We start from the raw sequence: 16,031 nt of genomic DNA, 5'->3' as shown, positions 1-16,031 counted from the left end.
AGTTAGAATCTGATCTGAGATACAGTTAGGATTTCCAAAGCTAAGCAAGGACAGACTGTCTGAATATTTGGATAGGAGACCTCCAAGGAATACCTAAGTGCAAAAGGAAATGACATTGGTGACTAAATAGGGGGCACTCTTGCTTCTGAGTCAGTTCTGAACAAATACTCCAGCAGAGTGCTGAGAGTGCCATCTGTTGGGTGAGGTGTGAAACTGACCCCTTGCCTTCATTAAAGACCACAAAGGACGGTTTGAAGAGTAGAGGTGTTACCCACAATGTCATGCCCAGACTTCCAGCTGAGTGATTCTGACCACCTAAATTCTCCCTGTAGTTTCAGTTAGATAATTTTTTTCTTCCTATGTAGTTCTAAATTGTCATGTAGATTTGCTGTGTGCTGTTAATAAGTGTCACCCCGGAAATGGCTGTATTTCAATGAGCGAACTCTGTAGTTCAATAAAATGGACAGTGCAAGGAGTATTTCCTCATCAAATGATGAATACTTTGGCACTGTTTCCTGTTGAAGGGGCGTGCTGCGTGGTACCCCACAGAAATATGTCAGACATAAGGCAACTGAATTTGTGATGAGGTTGAGTGTGCCTCCTAAGAGGTGTGAATTCTCTCACTGCTGTTGAGACTCAGGAGAATTAAGGGTTTGCACCATAGGACGCTCTCCATTCACCAGCAATACAGCACCAACCCACGCTGAACTAGAAAACATTTATATTTTATCACCCATCTCTTAAATCCAGCTAATAGATAGGCAAGTGGTTTAGATGCCTGTGTAGAGAAAAGGGATATGAAATAGCTACCAATCAAGGCATGAAAGAAATCCTTAAAGGGTCAGGATCGAATAAGCACAGAAAGACATCTTATATTTGGCTTTACTCTTTTAATTCTTTCAGTGCCAGGGAATTTCTTCTGCGAGCACAAGTACAAAAGGCATTTTGGAAAGAAGTTAGGAGCAAAGTAGAGCTGGCTTGAAATCCTTTCAGGGTTTTTGGTGTTGAGGGTTTTTTTTTTTTAAGATGAGAAACCTAAGTGATTCCAACTGACATTGCCTAGCACTAAAATACTGCTCAATTTCAATTGACAATACATCATCTCTCTTCGCTGCATTTGGCCTGACAAATGATAAATGCAAAGCTACCTTTTTTTCATGCTGAACAGCATTCCCTCAACCCCAGCCCTACTGGACAATCTGACTGTGCGGCTGCAACCCTTGGATTCTACCTTGGTGCAGAGTTCTGCATGAACCAGCAGAAGGAGCTCCAAGATCAAGACTTGTGTAACTGTTTCCCTGTGCCTAGGGACAAGCAGCGTGACTGCTATGCCTGGAAATCTTTCCTTATCTATCCATTCTTCCCCTTTGCATTTTGAATTCTGTCCACAGAGGCAGCCTGAGATTGCAGCATTCTTCACTGGAAAGGGGCTTTGCTCATTTTTTCCGGTTAAATTGCAATGGAGTTATGGCTTTGCATATAAAAAGAATCCTTAAAGAGACGATTTAGCACAGCTACTAGAAGCTCTGATGAGGGAGGAAACCTGCTCCGTTCAGATACAAATATATTAACCCTTCAATTCATTCTGAGAACTAGTCTTGTTCTGAGGTTCTGAAGACGTTCTGGTAAGTGGGATTTTTCTCCCACATCCAGTGGTTCACCGTGCCCAAAAATACACCGATGCCTGAAGAAAGGCCATTCTTGTGGCGTTTTTATCTGCTATTGGAGGTGACATGTTGAAAACCTCACGAGAAAAGCTACTCTCGTGGGATTGCTGAATTTCCTCTGCAGAGCACAAATACTCATATTTGCATGCACACACATGCAAGGGCAAAATAGCACATGCCTCATGTCTGTAGCTGTAGTAATTGCTTGCACAAGTTAGACATACAGTTTTGACAGTTTAGCCCCTCTTTCACCTGGTGCCCAGGGGAGCTGGAGCCAATTTGCCCCCTCCTTCTATGCAGATTAGCTCAGCCTCAGGACTTCTCTAATTTAGGTAAGCTGTCATGGTCATGGATCGCTGGAACACAGCATGATTTGGCCACATTCCTTCTTTCCCCGTCACACTTCATCTTCTGCCACTACGTGGAGTGAGCCACCAGGGATTATTATAGAGCTGGCTATGCCGGTTCGATACCAGGTGGGGATTTCCCCATGCCACAGGCATCTTCAGATGCTGAGCTAGAGTGTAGATGCCTGAGCAGTCTAATTGAAGGATGTCCTGCTGTCTCTTATGATATCCTAGAGCCAAACCATTTAAGATTTGGCCCTGGCCCCCTCTCTGTAATGATGGGGCATCAAGCACTCAGTGGAACTGGCATTCTACTGTGCAAGCATCCTACTCACGATTCACATATTTTGAGGTAGGAAAAATATATTTGTAAACACATGAGATTAGCAAATCTGATCAAGCATCCAAGAGCCTACCAAAGAGGTGTAGGAACCAAACAGATTTTGTTTTCAGCTTGACTTGGAACACATAACTGTGATGAGGTTGGTTAGGGTTACTAAGTCATGAATCATGCAGCAACATGCTAAAAATGAAACATGAAACAACATGCTAAATGGAACAACATGCTAAAAATGAAAAAGGATGACTACTTCCTGGATTGGATAGAAAGCAATATGAGTAGTAGTATTTGTTATCAGATAAAACAAATGGTCGTTTAATTTCTTTGGAGAAATCAGTGCCATTTCCATATTCCTCGTCTCGAAGCACAATTCGAAGAAATCCAGGAAATGTTTCCATTCAGTCTGAAATCTTGTTGGTTTTTAACCAGCCTTCATTGGTATTTACAATAACAAAGGGGAGTAAATTACTTTTTTTCCCTCTCCAGACATATTAAACTCTTAGCTTGTTATAATGGAAGGACCTATATAATGATGCACCAAGATTAAATGGTTGGCAGCTTAGCTTCACATAATAATGCAGTGCATTTTGTGAGAGTTTAATTCTTTGCCTGTAATTGCTTTGAACATATATCACACCTCCCATCCCCGGATCCCAAAGCACTGGCACATGAAAGTGTGTGTTTGTGTGCTGATAGGGATTGCTGACAACATGCAGAGAATCTAATCTCTCTTATGCCAATCACTGTGGTATCTAGGTGCTAATTGTAATATTTTGCCTTCTCTAGCACCTCCCACCTGCGGATCTCAAACCGTTTTACAAACATTAATTAATTTAGCTTCATAATCCTCATATGAGGAAGGTGGGTATTGTCCTCATTTTTCAGACGGGGAAACTGATCACAATAGGTTGGCCCACCACTCCTGCAGTATAACCCAGGAGAGCAGGAGATCTCCATAATGTTCCCCCCACATTCTTTTATCGGGAGGCTGCCCTACCCACAGAATGAGTAGCAGGTTCTGCAGGCAACAGAGGGGATCCACAGAAGGCCAGAACTTTCTGCATTTGCTTCAAAGCTCTGATGTTCCCTCTGCTCTCCCCTGCTTCCTGGCAGTGTAGCTTCCACTTTATCACACTGCCCAGGCACCTTGCTTAAGACGGGAATTACCCTTCATGGACGGTCTCAGCAAGAAGGAAGTATAACCAGTGGCCATATTACCTTTCCCTGGTAATCTCCACAGGCATAGTGATGGTTGCTCCCTCAGCCCCACCATCATCAGTTCAGGGCTACCCATCCTCTACCTCCCCTACACCCACCCATGTGGATCCCAGTTCCAGAGAGCATCCTCTACAGGGTTCTGTGTCTTAAAGACAGTGGACCCCTCACCCCTTCTGCATCAGAGGAGGCCCTATCTGGCCCAGAGAGATTGTAATTTGCTCAAGGTCACATAGAAATTATGTGACAGAGCCAGTAATAGAGACCAGGACTTCAGACTCACTCTATTATATCTCAGCCACAAGACCATCCTTTCTTTGGAATACCTCGCCTTGGAGATAGGGCTGGGGAGTTAGCAGTCAGTGACTCTTGTGAGATTCCCAGTACTTTCTGGTTTAGAAGCTGAAACCAGGCTGGTGAATTTAAAACAAGCCATTAGGGGAAAGTCCTACAGGATTTAGTAGAGGAAGCAATGCCTTCTGTCTTTTGAAACCAACAAATGGAATTCTATAGAAGAGGTACAGTTCTTTGCAATGTAACAATTCTATAGACAAGACTTGGCCTTTTCAATAATAGAGTGATTTCTAGATAACCGTGGCTAATGGTTCTATAGAGCTCTCTTGGCTTAAATTATATAGGACTTTTCCATAAGAGAAAAGCAAAACTTCACCAAAACAAAAGTAATTGATCTTTCTCAAATCTCCAACTAGCTTGCTAGTTTAGGTTGCATTTGGAGTGAGGGTTTAAGTTAGTTGCTAATTTCATCCCTAGAATTGCCTTCTACTGCTCATGTCCCCGTTGTTTGGGGCCTTGGTTTTTAAAGCTATAGCAAGTAATATCATGAGTACGTTTTTTGACCCAACTGAACTCTGACTGACCTCTTTCTTTTTCCCTTCCCCACCATCAATGCAGGTGTCAGCTACTCCAGGTCGGTTCCTCCAGCCTATCCACCACCCCAGGATCCATTAAATCAGGGACAATACATGGTGACAGATGGCATATCCCAGTCCCAGGTCTTCGAGTTCACCGAACCCAAACGCAGCCAGTCACCATTCTGGCAAAATTTCAGCAGGTTAACGCCATTCAAAAAATAATACCTAGAGTGAGATGGAGAATTTTAAAATAAAAATTTTAAAAACTTAAAAATAAAAATAAATAAATAAAATTATATTTATAGATGGACCTTTTTTCGGAGAAGCACTGTTGCAATTAAAAATAATTCTATATATATACACACACATATATATATATATATCTATATATAGATATAGATATAGAAGGACCAAAAACTTTTTTTTGTTGTTTTTGGGAAGCAAACTACTACTAGATACTAGGAAGCACCAATGACTTCTACTCATGTGCCCGATTTTATTTTATTTAATTGGTCAGACAACATCATTTTTTCTGTTCATTTTTTTTTTTTTTTGTCCAACTTGTCATTGTCTCTCCAGGACAATTTCTTGCTCGTTGTCTGTTTGTCACTGAAGTTCCTTGCAGGCCACATTGGTGTATATTTTATTTTATTTATGCCTTTTATTTTTCTATTTTAGAGGTGGGGAAGATCTCTGCTCCCTTCCCCCTTTGCTCCCCCCACCCCTTGACTGTCCCCAGACTTCTTTTTTCAATGAACAGCATTTTCCCCCCAGCATTCTCTGTTCTGAGTCGTTCCAGTCTGGGTGTGCTCTGTTGTGCACTGTGATATGCTGCTCAGTACTTCTATTGCTTAACTGTTTTTATAGGTGTTCTTGGGCCAGGGAGGGGGGTATAATCAAACAAAAGGGGGGAACAGATCTTTATTATGTGAGAGATGACTTCTGTTCAATTGATTTGTTGCATTTTTAAACTGTGTTTCATTTCAATGCTGTGTGTTTCAATCACACATGCCATTCCCAGTAATGTCGAAAGAGAACAATGGGGGCTTTTTTGTTTTGTATTTTATTTTATTTTCTCTGGAGATTTTTTTTAGCTGAGAAATTACCCTGTGAGATGTCCAATACTAGCTTTTTCCTACATAAAGATGACAGATGTTTTAAAATTGGTTGATGGCCTCATGTCCTGCATTCTAGGTAGAGAAAAATTAGTTATTGAACACAAACAAAATGGCCAGTTTTCTTTCTGCAGGAAATAACTCAGAGGACCCTCCTCTCTCTCACACACGCACACACACACGTAGCATCACTGTTATGAACCATTGATTACAGTTTACAGGAGCAATGATCCTAGATGTAACAGCCATTGCTGTACTTGCTTTCTGGTCTGTTACGTTTTATTTAAGTATCCCTAGCTTTGCCTTGAGCCCCAAATTACCAAACAGGACATTCGCTAACAATGATGACCTATTAGGTTAAGGATTATTGCTTAAGTAATCAAAAACATTTACTCAACGTTTAATGCCTCCAACCTGTGGAAGAGGTTGAAAATTGCCTTTCAGAAAAGATAGCACTGAAATCAGTGTCTGAGAAGTCTTGCCATGTGACCAGGACTACATATCCAAATGTAGATCAGCAATCAGACTAGTCTAAACTGTAGCAATGGTTCAGCAAACTTGCACCATTGTCAATAGGCTGCACAGTAATTAGTTAACCTCTCTGTGTCTCTTTCTCTCTCTTTTTCTCACTCTGTATTCAGAGCTGCATTTTCAATGACACCTCCTACAATTTCACCCTCAGATTTTAACCCTCAAACACACTAGTTTGCCTGTACGGAAGCCTGCAATTCGGCTCACAAAACAGATCATTGCACTCACAAATGCCTTTTTGCTTGGGCAAATGTGGACATTTTGCTCACATAAAAAGGTGAAAATTGTGCAGGTGCTGTTCTGTATGCTCCTTTGAAAACATGGGGCGAAATGATCCAAACTCTAATTTGTATTGACTCTTTTCTTTTGAATCTTATCTGTCATCAAAGCAAATCAAGCTAGCTACCGGTACAGAGAAATGCCTGGGGGGGGAGCACAGATTTAATTTTTCACCTGAAAAACAAGAACCTGTGAAGACCACCAGTGAATGATTTCAATATTTCCATGCAGCTTATTCTCTTGTAGGACTAGAGCAAGCACTAAGATAAAGGCACCATGCCATGTTATAAGGGAGTGACCATATTTCCCATCTAAAGCACAAAGATTATCTCAGCACTTTCTTTGCTACTTGAGAAAATATAAATAAGCAACAAAGAAAGTCTAGTATTTTAAAGAGAGGAAGGCTCGCCCCCCCCAATATGTAAATGATATACAGTAGTAAAAAAAAAAAAAAAAAAAGTCCAATCAGGAGGCAACCCAATTTTTTTTACTAGAAACATTTTTTAAATACTCTTTTGTATCTCTGCATTTTTTAATGGTTAGCAGCTCAGATTTTAATACAGAATATGTGGCAATTATTATTTTTGTTTGTTTAATAGGATGGGTGTTTAGAGAAGTGAATGAGACGATTCCTCAAAAGTTGTAACATAAAGGATGAAACAAAATGTCTTACAATTTCTGAATGGCTGGAGAGAGACACACAGAGAGAGAAAGATTAGAGCCTCCTTGTCAATATGATGAAAATTACACCCGTACCTTTGCCTTTTTAATTGCTTAAGGGAGAAAAGTAACAAGCACATTAGTTAAGCCTGTTCATTTACTGTTTTATGCCTCTGAGAGTGAGAATGGAACATCCATTATTTTTATGAGAAGATGCTTCCTTAATATTCAGCACTAGAAAAAAGGAACAACACGGCCAAATCATTATTTGCAACATAAATCAAGATTCCCTTGATCTGACAAGACCACGTGTTAGACTCACAGCTTCTTGCTTACATGGAAAACCAAAACACAATAGCTTTTCTAGCTTTAAACTACCTGCACCAAAGCCAAGCAGCAGGTAAAGTGATGCAGGCCTGTGTTCCAGAGCAAAGCAGGGTTGGCCCTCAGTCATGGCATTCCGGAAAGCTCTTCCCAGCCATAAGTTGCCAAGGTGCTGCAAGAAATGAAGCATGAATAGAAAGACGAACCAACAATGGGTCCCACTTTTACTTACTTATTAATTATGGAATAGAGCGCTGGATTGGGCAGTCTTGTATACTTGAAAGCTCCAAAACACATTAGATCTGATCAAATCGGGGGTAATTTTTGACTTAGCATGTTACATAGATTTTCATTTCAATGCCAGAAAAGAGGAACCCAGATACCATTCCATGGGCAGTAGAACAAGAGAGTTGTAACAGACTTAGATGTACACAGAATTTCTCCAGCTGAAACTATATATATATATAATATAAAAAACCTCCTCTTCCATAGGTAAATGATGCGCATTACCCCTTGACCTAGCAGAGGATGTAAGTTCAAGACTTTTGCCTCCCCACCCTCTCCAAAAGATAAAACAAGAACCAACCTAGGTGCATCTAACAGTTGTAAATAGAAAATAATACATAGAAAAATATATTTGAAATCTGTTTCAGTTCTTGGATGGGCACTAGCCATCCACTGCAACGTTATTGATAGTACACTGTGGTGCTTTGGGTTTCTGGTTTTGTTCTCTTTATGCTCTGTCATCTTTTCATTGCAGCTACATTTCAGGGAACATGTATATTTAGTAGCTTTTGTAAGTTCTGCATGGCATCACCAAGCTTATTTTTCCTTGAGAAGATCTAAAGAGTCCAGAGGAGTTTAAAGGCACTATGATGATGCGGACTTGTAGCAGAGAATAAAAAAGAACAATCAAGGTTTTTAAAATACAAGTTTGAAGCCAAATACTGATATTTTAGTGCTTTTGGGGTTTTAACAGTATGGGCAAAAAAAAAATGGATTTTGGTAACCCAGCTGATCCACACTTGCCAGTTTTATTATTTTGTTTATATTGGACTGTTTGACCCTGTCAAACAAGTGTCTAAGTTGTGTGTATAAAACAAAACAAAAAAAAGTGTTGAAAAAAAGTGTTGTAAAGACACTGAGCCTTATGAAAATATTTATGGAGTTAAATAAAAAGAAATGAAAAGGCATCTGAAGGCATTTTTAAATCATTTTCCTCGCAGAGTGGTCTTACTCTTTTTCCCAAGGACGTGCAAGAATTGTCTGGATGGGGGGCTGGTTTGTCAGCAAAGCAGCCAGTAAGCCATTCATATGGAACCAGAAAAGGGGTTGGAGTGTCTCCCGAGAAATAACCCACACTTCTTGCCCATGCCCTCCACTGAACTGAGCTGAAACAATTGATTAAGGATGAGAGGTTCAATTCTTACAAAATATTGGATTTCAAGTCTGATTCTGCATTAAATAGAGTTCAGGGGGAGTCTTTCCCAGAAACATTGTTTTAAATGATGGTTTTGATTACTAAATTCTGGTCAGCTTTACAACAAAAAAGAAAGGCCACAAAATTCACACAACAGACATCAAGTGGCTGATACATTGGTGTTAACATAAGAAAAATTCCTGAGCATAATGATAGTACCGTATAGCACAGGCAGTATTTTTCTGAGCAAGAAGCCAGTGCCTCTGTCCTTCCCTGTCCCTCTTGTCCCCCACCATCCTCCCCCCGCCCCCTAATCCATTACAAATGTTGGCTCAAAAAAATGTGAACACATTCTCAACTTGGTCTTCCCTGGAAGTGAAAGGAGATGGTGACCCTCAAGAAGAAACGGAAAGTCACACAGTGCCCACTCCAGAGACACCCTGACATTTCTCAGGGGAAGACAATAGGCCTGAGTTAGTACCAAAAATTAACAGAGGGTCCTGTGGCACCTTTAAGACTAACAGAAGTATTGGAGCATAAGCTTTGGTGGGTGAATGCGTCTGATGAAGTGGGCATTCACCCACGAAAGCTTATGCTCCAATACTTCTGTTAGTCTTAAAGGTGCCACAGGACCCTCTGTTGCGTTTTACAGATTCAGACTAACACGGATACCCCTCTGTTACTTGATACCAAAAATTAGTTTGCAGTTAAGACAACTCTAATTATTTAACCCTGGTGTTCAGATCAGTTAGCAACCCAGGCAATCCCCATGCTCAGGAGCGGCGCCAGGGTTTTTGGCGCCCTAGGCGGGGGTCCTTCCGCGCTCCCGGTCGGCGTCGGCAATTCTGTGGCGGTGGGGTCCTTCCGCGCTCCTGGTCTTCAGGGCACTTCGGCGGCGGGTCCCGGAGCGAGTGAAGGACCCGCCGCAGAATTGCCGCCGAAGACCTGGAGCGCGGAAGGACCCCCCGCCGCCGAATTGCCCCCCCCCCCCAAATCCTGGTACCCTAGGCGACCGCCTAGGTCACCTAAATGGAAGCGCCGGCCCTGCCCATGCTGATACCACCTTATCTAGAATGTATAGAGACAACACTGTAAGTGCCCAGAAGTGACTGCATCCAAACAGATACCAGTCTCAACAAGTAACTCTCTGTCTGTCTGTCTCCCCTTTCGCTCTCTGTATTCTGGATACTTTCCTGGGTGACTGGTTGTCAGCATGCTAGCATGGTGAGGGACTGGAGGATCAGCCCACTCATGTTGGCAAACCAATCAGCAAGGGAAATAAAAAAATAAAAGGAGAAATCATCAGTTCTACATGAATTACAGAGAGAATGCTGCAGCATTGCAAGCAGTGTTTATTCCAGAGTCTGTCTGGGCTAAGAAGTGAGATCAATGGAATAAAACATCACAGATTTGCCATTTCTTTCTCTTCCATTAATACACTGAAAAAGCTTCATTGTATTGTATACATTTTGCTTGCAGTGAAGATATTGATGATTCTTCTATTACAAAGACTTTATTTCTGTTATACCAAATGATTGATATGGATTGGCCCTATGGTATTTTTTTGTTTTGACTTGAGGATGTTGGTGAAATAGCTGTTTATTGTTGTTGTTGTTTTTAAAGTACATGATTTTTAACCTAAATGTCCCTTTAATTTTCTACTTTCTGGTTGGCTTAGTGGACAGAGCCAATCGGAGACTGGTTCAACCATTAGCATACAGGTTTTATGTAGGTACAAGTTTTATTCATTTTTGTTTTCGTGGTCTTTTTTCGAACATCAGGCATTCAGACAAGTTACCATGGGCTTCAGACATCCAGCATTCACAGATTGCCATGGACTTCATTTGGTAGAGCAAAAGAGAGGCCAAATTTTTAACTGTTTCGCAACTTGGGCTACTCCACTGGGTCATATTTTGTTCTCATTTGCTACTCAGAGTAGCTTCCTGATTTTACTGCTGATATTACCAATTTACACTGGTGTACCAGGCCCTGATTCAGCAATTCATTCATTCAAGTTAAGCACGTGATTAAGTCCATCACTCTGCACCATAGCACTTACATGTCAATAAGTGCTGTGCTGAATTGGGATTTATTTTTGCTTAACGTTAAACACATGCTGAAGCGCTTTGCTGAATCAGAGCCTAAATAGTGAAATTGTGGACATTAGAGAAATGACCTGAAAATGACTTTGTCTCTATTAATTATGTCTGGTTTGGTTGTTCATATTATATCTGCTAACTGCAGTATTACTCTAGCTGCATGTCTGTGAACTGCAATGTCAGGCAATATATATGCCGAATACATCATATACCCATCACCTTGAATGTCAGGTGCCAGGCACCTGGGCACCATAGTCTCTAAAATATGGAGGCTAAGGGGTGTGCAAGGTAGTACCTGAAATGACACAAATACTGCCGAACCAGCACACTCTACATCAGAGTGATTCATGTTCTAGCAATGCATCCATGTTTGTGGTACAGAGTACAAGTGCTTTTCGCAAGCATTCTTTGCATCTGACTAATGAAGCTGGACTGTAGGTACAGGCACAACCGAGTGACAAGAAGACCCTATTCTTCTGTACCAAACCAGCACCAGCCTTTGCATCTACAGTACTGGTTCAGCATCCTCCAATGCAAAACAATGTGTGCACATGTACCATCTATGCAGGATTATTCCAGACTGAAGTTGAATTGTGTGTTGGAGGGTTTTTTTCCTTAAATTTGTTATTCAGTATTTGCCTCATTTTTTCCACCTCTCAGGATCAAATTCATCCCTTGCACAATTCCTCCTCGTTCTGCGGCTGAAATAGCTCCTGTGCATGCAATGACCATCAAGCTGCCGAGCTCTTGAGAATGGGCAATTAACCATTGCTAATGCTGGATAGGACGGTCCCTAGTACTGTTCTGAAATGTTCTCTCACCCCAAGAGCATCACAGAATGTGGCTCCCTCTCCAGTTTGTTCCCTTCCCCAAAACCTTTGGCTTCTCCTTTTCTCACCAAAGCTAGTAATTTAAATCCACTCGCATCATGGACTTCTTCTGATTGCTTTGGACATTTAATGTTTTCTCCTTCTAATATTGCTTACAACAACAGCAGTGACAAAAATCTGTAAGACAAGAACACTCTGTTTGTTTTAATTTTTCATAAAGGAGGGCATATAAAAAATTAATCTCTTGCTGGAGCAATAGCTTCACAAGTGCCCCAAGAGGCGCTCCAAACATGGACATCTGGTTCTGACACAGACCTCACCCCCTGCTACTCTGTCTCTTCCAGCCCTCCAGCCAGACAGGAGAATTGTTAACAGGGTTTGGGGAAAGGAGGAAAAAGGGATACTTAACGATGTCGCTAATTCTTGATGTATAGTCCCCATTTCTGTAGTATCTGAGCACCTCACAATCTTATCCCCGGGATGTAGAGAGAATCTGTCTGCTTTCTCCATTTTACAAATGTGGAGCTGAGGTTCTGAAGGCCAGATTTTCAAAGGTATTTTGGCTCCTAAAGATGCAGATAGGTGCCCAGTGAGATTTTTCAAAAGTGCCTAGGTGTCTAACTCTAAGGATTTCAGTGGAAATTAGGCCACTAGGCTCCTTTGAAAATCCCTCTTGGGTGCCTAGCTGCATCTTTAGGCACTGAAATAGTTTTGAATATCTGGCCCTGAGAGACTAAGTGATTTGACCAAGGTCACACAGGAAGTCTGTCGCGGAGCATAGAATTGCAAATTGAACCTTGGTCTCCTGAGTTCCAAGATAGCATCTTAGTGACTGGGTTATCCTTCCCCCCATATTGGTGGGGTGATCACACCTTGATGGAAGTGTGTTGGTATATTTTAAATCTTTTTTGGGTCGGTTTCCTTTTATAAACGCTGAGAAGCATAACTTCGTCAGACAGGACTGGGATCCTTACTGGTTTGGGAAATGGAAACTTGAGCGATCCAATCTTTGGAGCAAAAAATGGGTATGTAATATGTAAGCAAACCTGATCTGCAACGCTGAAGTTCATGGGCATTTTGTCATGGACTTCAATGGGTGTGGGATCAGGACCATAGCAAAGCTTGTTTGAAGCAACCATGCACAAGGGATTAGCAAAAAGTCATCGTATGATGGCAGAGTTGGGCTGCCTGAATAGTGTGTTACACCAGCAGCAGGTTCTTAAATCAGTGGGACCATTCACACACTTAGGTTGCTGATGTGAAATAAGGGAAGCAGAATCAAGCTCATGATTGAGGCTGGGCCAGATTCTGCTCTCAGTTATGAACTCAGAGCAGCTCTGTTGACTTAAGTGAAGTTACTCCAGATTTACACCAGGTATAACTGAGAGCAGAATTTGACCCATGAGATTTCTCTAGTGATTGGAGCAAAATTGATCTAGTAAATGCTTGAAGATAGTTTAGAGTATCACTTAACACTGGATCTTTCCTAGTGAAGACAGAAGCCAAAGTACAGGTTTCACTCATATTGGTACTACTAGGATGGGTTGCTGCTGTATTATGTTCGCTGCAAAAAAAAAAAAAAAAAGTCTCAATCTTGATGAGAGCAGTAGCTTTTAAGGAACTAGCCATTTGCTGAACAGAAAGTGGCTGCTTTCGTTGCCTTGAAAGGCCCTTTGTCACAAAGTTATTGCCTAACCCGAAATGTGAGAAATGTCCTTTTTCAATGAATGACAGTGTTTTAAGGCGAGATTCATTGAGCTATAACATTCCAATCATTCTAATATGCAATACAGTGCTTGCTGACCTAGACATTGGATGGCTTTTCTCTCCCATCATATGCCAATCCTGAGTAGAAAAGGACAGCAGTTCTTACTGATAGGTAGCAGGTATTTTAGTACCCCTGGAAATGGCTTTCCAAGTACTAGTTTTATTAGCCTTTTATTTTCTGTTTGAAAGCAGAGTAAATATGAGATATGGGCATGTAAGTTCAAAAGCCTACATTTGCTACATTTTAATTGCAAACTGAAAACCACTTTTCTGCCAACAGCAAGAATGGCCTTAGAACACGAGGCACATTCTGAGCAATAGATTGGGGACAAACACATACAACAAAAAGCCTCTAGTCCAGGGGAGGGCAAATTACGGCCTGCAGGCTGGACCTAGCCCATCAGGGATTGCCAGCCGCATGGTGTAGTGGGGCTAAGGCAGGCTCCCTGCCTACCCTGGCCCCGTGCCACTCCTGGAAGCGGCCAGCACCACGTCCCTGGAGGAGTGGGGGGACAGAGGACTCTGTGTGCTGCCCTCGCCTGCAGGCACTGCCCCCTGCAGCTCCCATTGGCTGGGAATGGGGAAAAGTGGCCAATGGGAGCTTCGGAGGTGGTACCCACAGACGAGGACAGAGCACGGCGGAGCTGCCTGCCCCACCCCGCTCCCAGGAGCTGCTGCTGGACATGCTGGACATGCTGGCCAGGGAGTGGCATGGGGCCAAGGCAGGCAGGGAGCCTGCCTTAGCCCCAGTGCGTGCCGCTGCCACCCCGGAGCTGCTTGAAGTAAGTGGCGCCAGGCTGGAGCCCATACCCCGCACCTCTCCTGCAGCCCAAACCCCTGCCCTGATCCCCCTCCCGCACGCCACATCCCTCCTGCACCCCAACCCCTTGCACTGAGCCCCTTTCTACACACTGCACCCCAATCCCCTGCCCCAGCCCTACATTCATAGCCCTGCACACAATTTCCCCACCCAGATGTGGCCCTTGGTCCAAAAAGTTTGCCCACCCCTGCTCTAGTCAAAGGAAGTGCAGTTTCACAAGGGCTCTCTGTCATCACGGCTGGTGGGTAAATAACAAGCCAAATTCTCTGCTGTTTAAAATGGGCACAGCTCTACTGATCTCCAGCGAGATCTGCTCATTTACACCAGTAGAGAATGTGGCCCAATGAGCCTGATTCTGAACTAGTTTATACTACACTGTTGTAAATTACTAGAAACTACTTTAGGCCAATGCTGTGTCAAACCAGTATAGATGTGAGATCAGAATTAGGCCAAATTTGGGATCAGATCCCCAGGTCTGGCTGAGCGGCACTCAGCCCAGGGCCTGAAAGGGCAGGGGCAAAGCTGGCTCTAAGGAAACTTTCATCTCTTCCAATCCTTGACTGACAGGTTTAGCCTCTGGTGTAATTTAGGGCAGCCTAAGGACTGCTCTAAGTTGTGCCAGCAGGAATGATCTCCTAGAGACTGTTCCACTGACTAGGGTGACCAGAGGTACTTCCTCCACTCCCAAATGTACCCAATACTGAGTGAGGCCAGCATCAGGTGGCATAGAGCCACTCACAAATTCTGCCATCCGGGGCAGCATACACCAGCTGGAAGGCCACAGATCTAGCCCATGAGGAGTACTATATAGGGGTATTTCTGTGTTATTTTGTCCTGGTGTGCATACACAGCTGCACAACTCACATGGCACAGCATTTGACTCCGAATTTATACCTGTGCAAAATGAGTATGAAGTGAGCATAGAACGCTCAGGTGCCAATGAGGGGGAGAATTTTGATTTGGTAACATTTAAGTGTTTGTATTTTAGAAGACCTGAATATGTCTCAACTATTGTAAATATGATGGGAAATAATCTGGTTCTGACACTGTGAGTGGTTTGTGATATAACTAAAATGGGAGGGTATCAAAATCTGTATGCCACAGGAAAAGGTAGGAGTGCAGATTCTGGTCCCACGGCAAAGCTCCCGCTGGCTGCAGTGGGATTAGAATTTGGCTCATTGGAAGAAGTGAAGTTTCACCTCCTTTGCTGCCTTAGGTAAAAATCAGAATAAAACAAGCTGCAGAGAGAGACAGACAAGTGGGGAGGGCATCGTAAACAGAGTAAAAGCTGAGGAAAGAAAAAGCAGGGAACTCAAAAGGAGACTGGGTAAGCCAGAAGAATAACAGATGCATAAGGAAAGTCTAAAGAGGTTGAAGGGAATAGTGAACCACCCTTTCAGTAGGCAAACTCCTGCTGTCAGACACTGTGGGCCTGATTCTGATCTCACATTGCTGAAAAATCAGCAGAAATTCTAGTGCTGGAAACTGAGTTGTATCAGTATAAAACTAGTGTAAAGTGAGCTTGGAACTGACTCTGAAGCACTGCTCCCTAGTACAGCTTCTGCACGCAACTCTCTGCACAAATCTCACATTGACGTCAATGGAAGTTCTACATGTGGGACGCATGTGGAAAGTGCCAGAGAGATCTGCAATTAATGCGGGGAAGTGGGCATATAGGCTCCTTGCCTCTATTGCCAGCCCTGCAGGCATATCACTGAATGCCTCATTTTCAGAGATGTTGAATG

The 16,031-nt window shown here is 42.7% G+C and overlaps 1 protein-coding gene across 7 annotated transcripts in view; it reads left to right on the top strand.

The window, feature by feature from the left end:
* ARHGEF9 (Cdc42 guanine nucleotide exchange factor 9) overlaps positions 1-8,543 on the top strand; it is a 307,995-nt gene extending 299,452 nt beyond the window's left edge. For 5 of the 7 annotated variants that reach the window (XM_054039987.1, XM_054039988.1, XM_054039993.1 and 2 more), the window contains one exon: positions 4,482-8,543. In XM_054039987.1, coding sequence (XP_053895962.1) covers positions 4,482-4,663 — 182 coding nt within the window. In that variant the 3' untranslated portion in view covers positions 4,664-8,543. The remainder of the gene's footprint in view (positions 1-4,481) is intronic. The other 2 variants (XM_054039989.1, XM_054039990.1) reach the window with 2 other exon arrangements.
* Positions 8,544-16,031: the final 7,488 nt, after the last annotated feature.

This window comes from Malaclemys terrapin, chromosome 9 (genome assembly GCF_027887155.1).
Source record: "Malaclemys terrapin pileata isolate rMalTer1 chromosome 9, rMalTer1.hap1, whole genome shotgun sequence".
Taxonomy (NCBI): domain Eukaryota; kingdom Metazoa; phylum Chordata; order Testudines; family Emydidae; genus Malaclemys; species Malaclemys terrapin.
The sequence above is the reverse complement of the archived record's forward strand: the minus strand, read 5'-3'. Positions and strand labels throughout refer to the sequence as shown.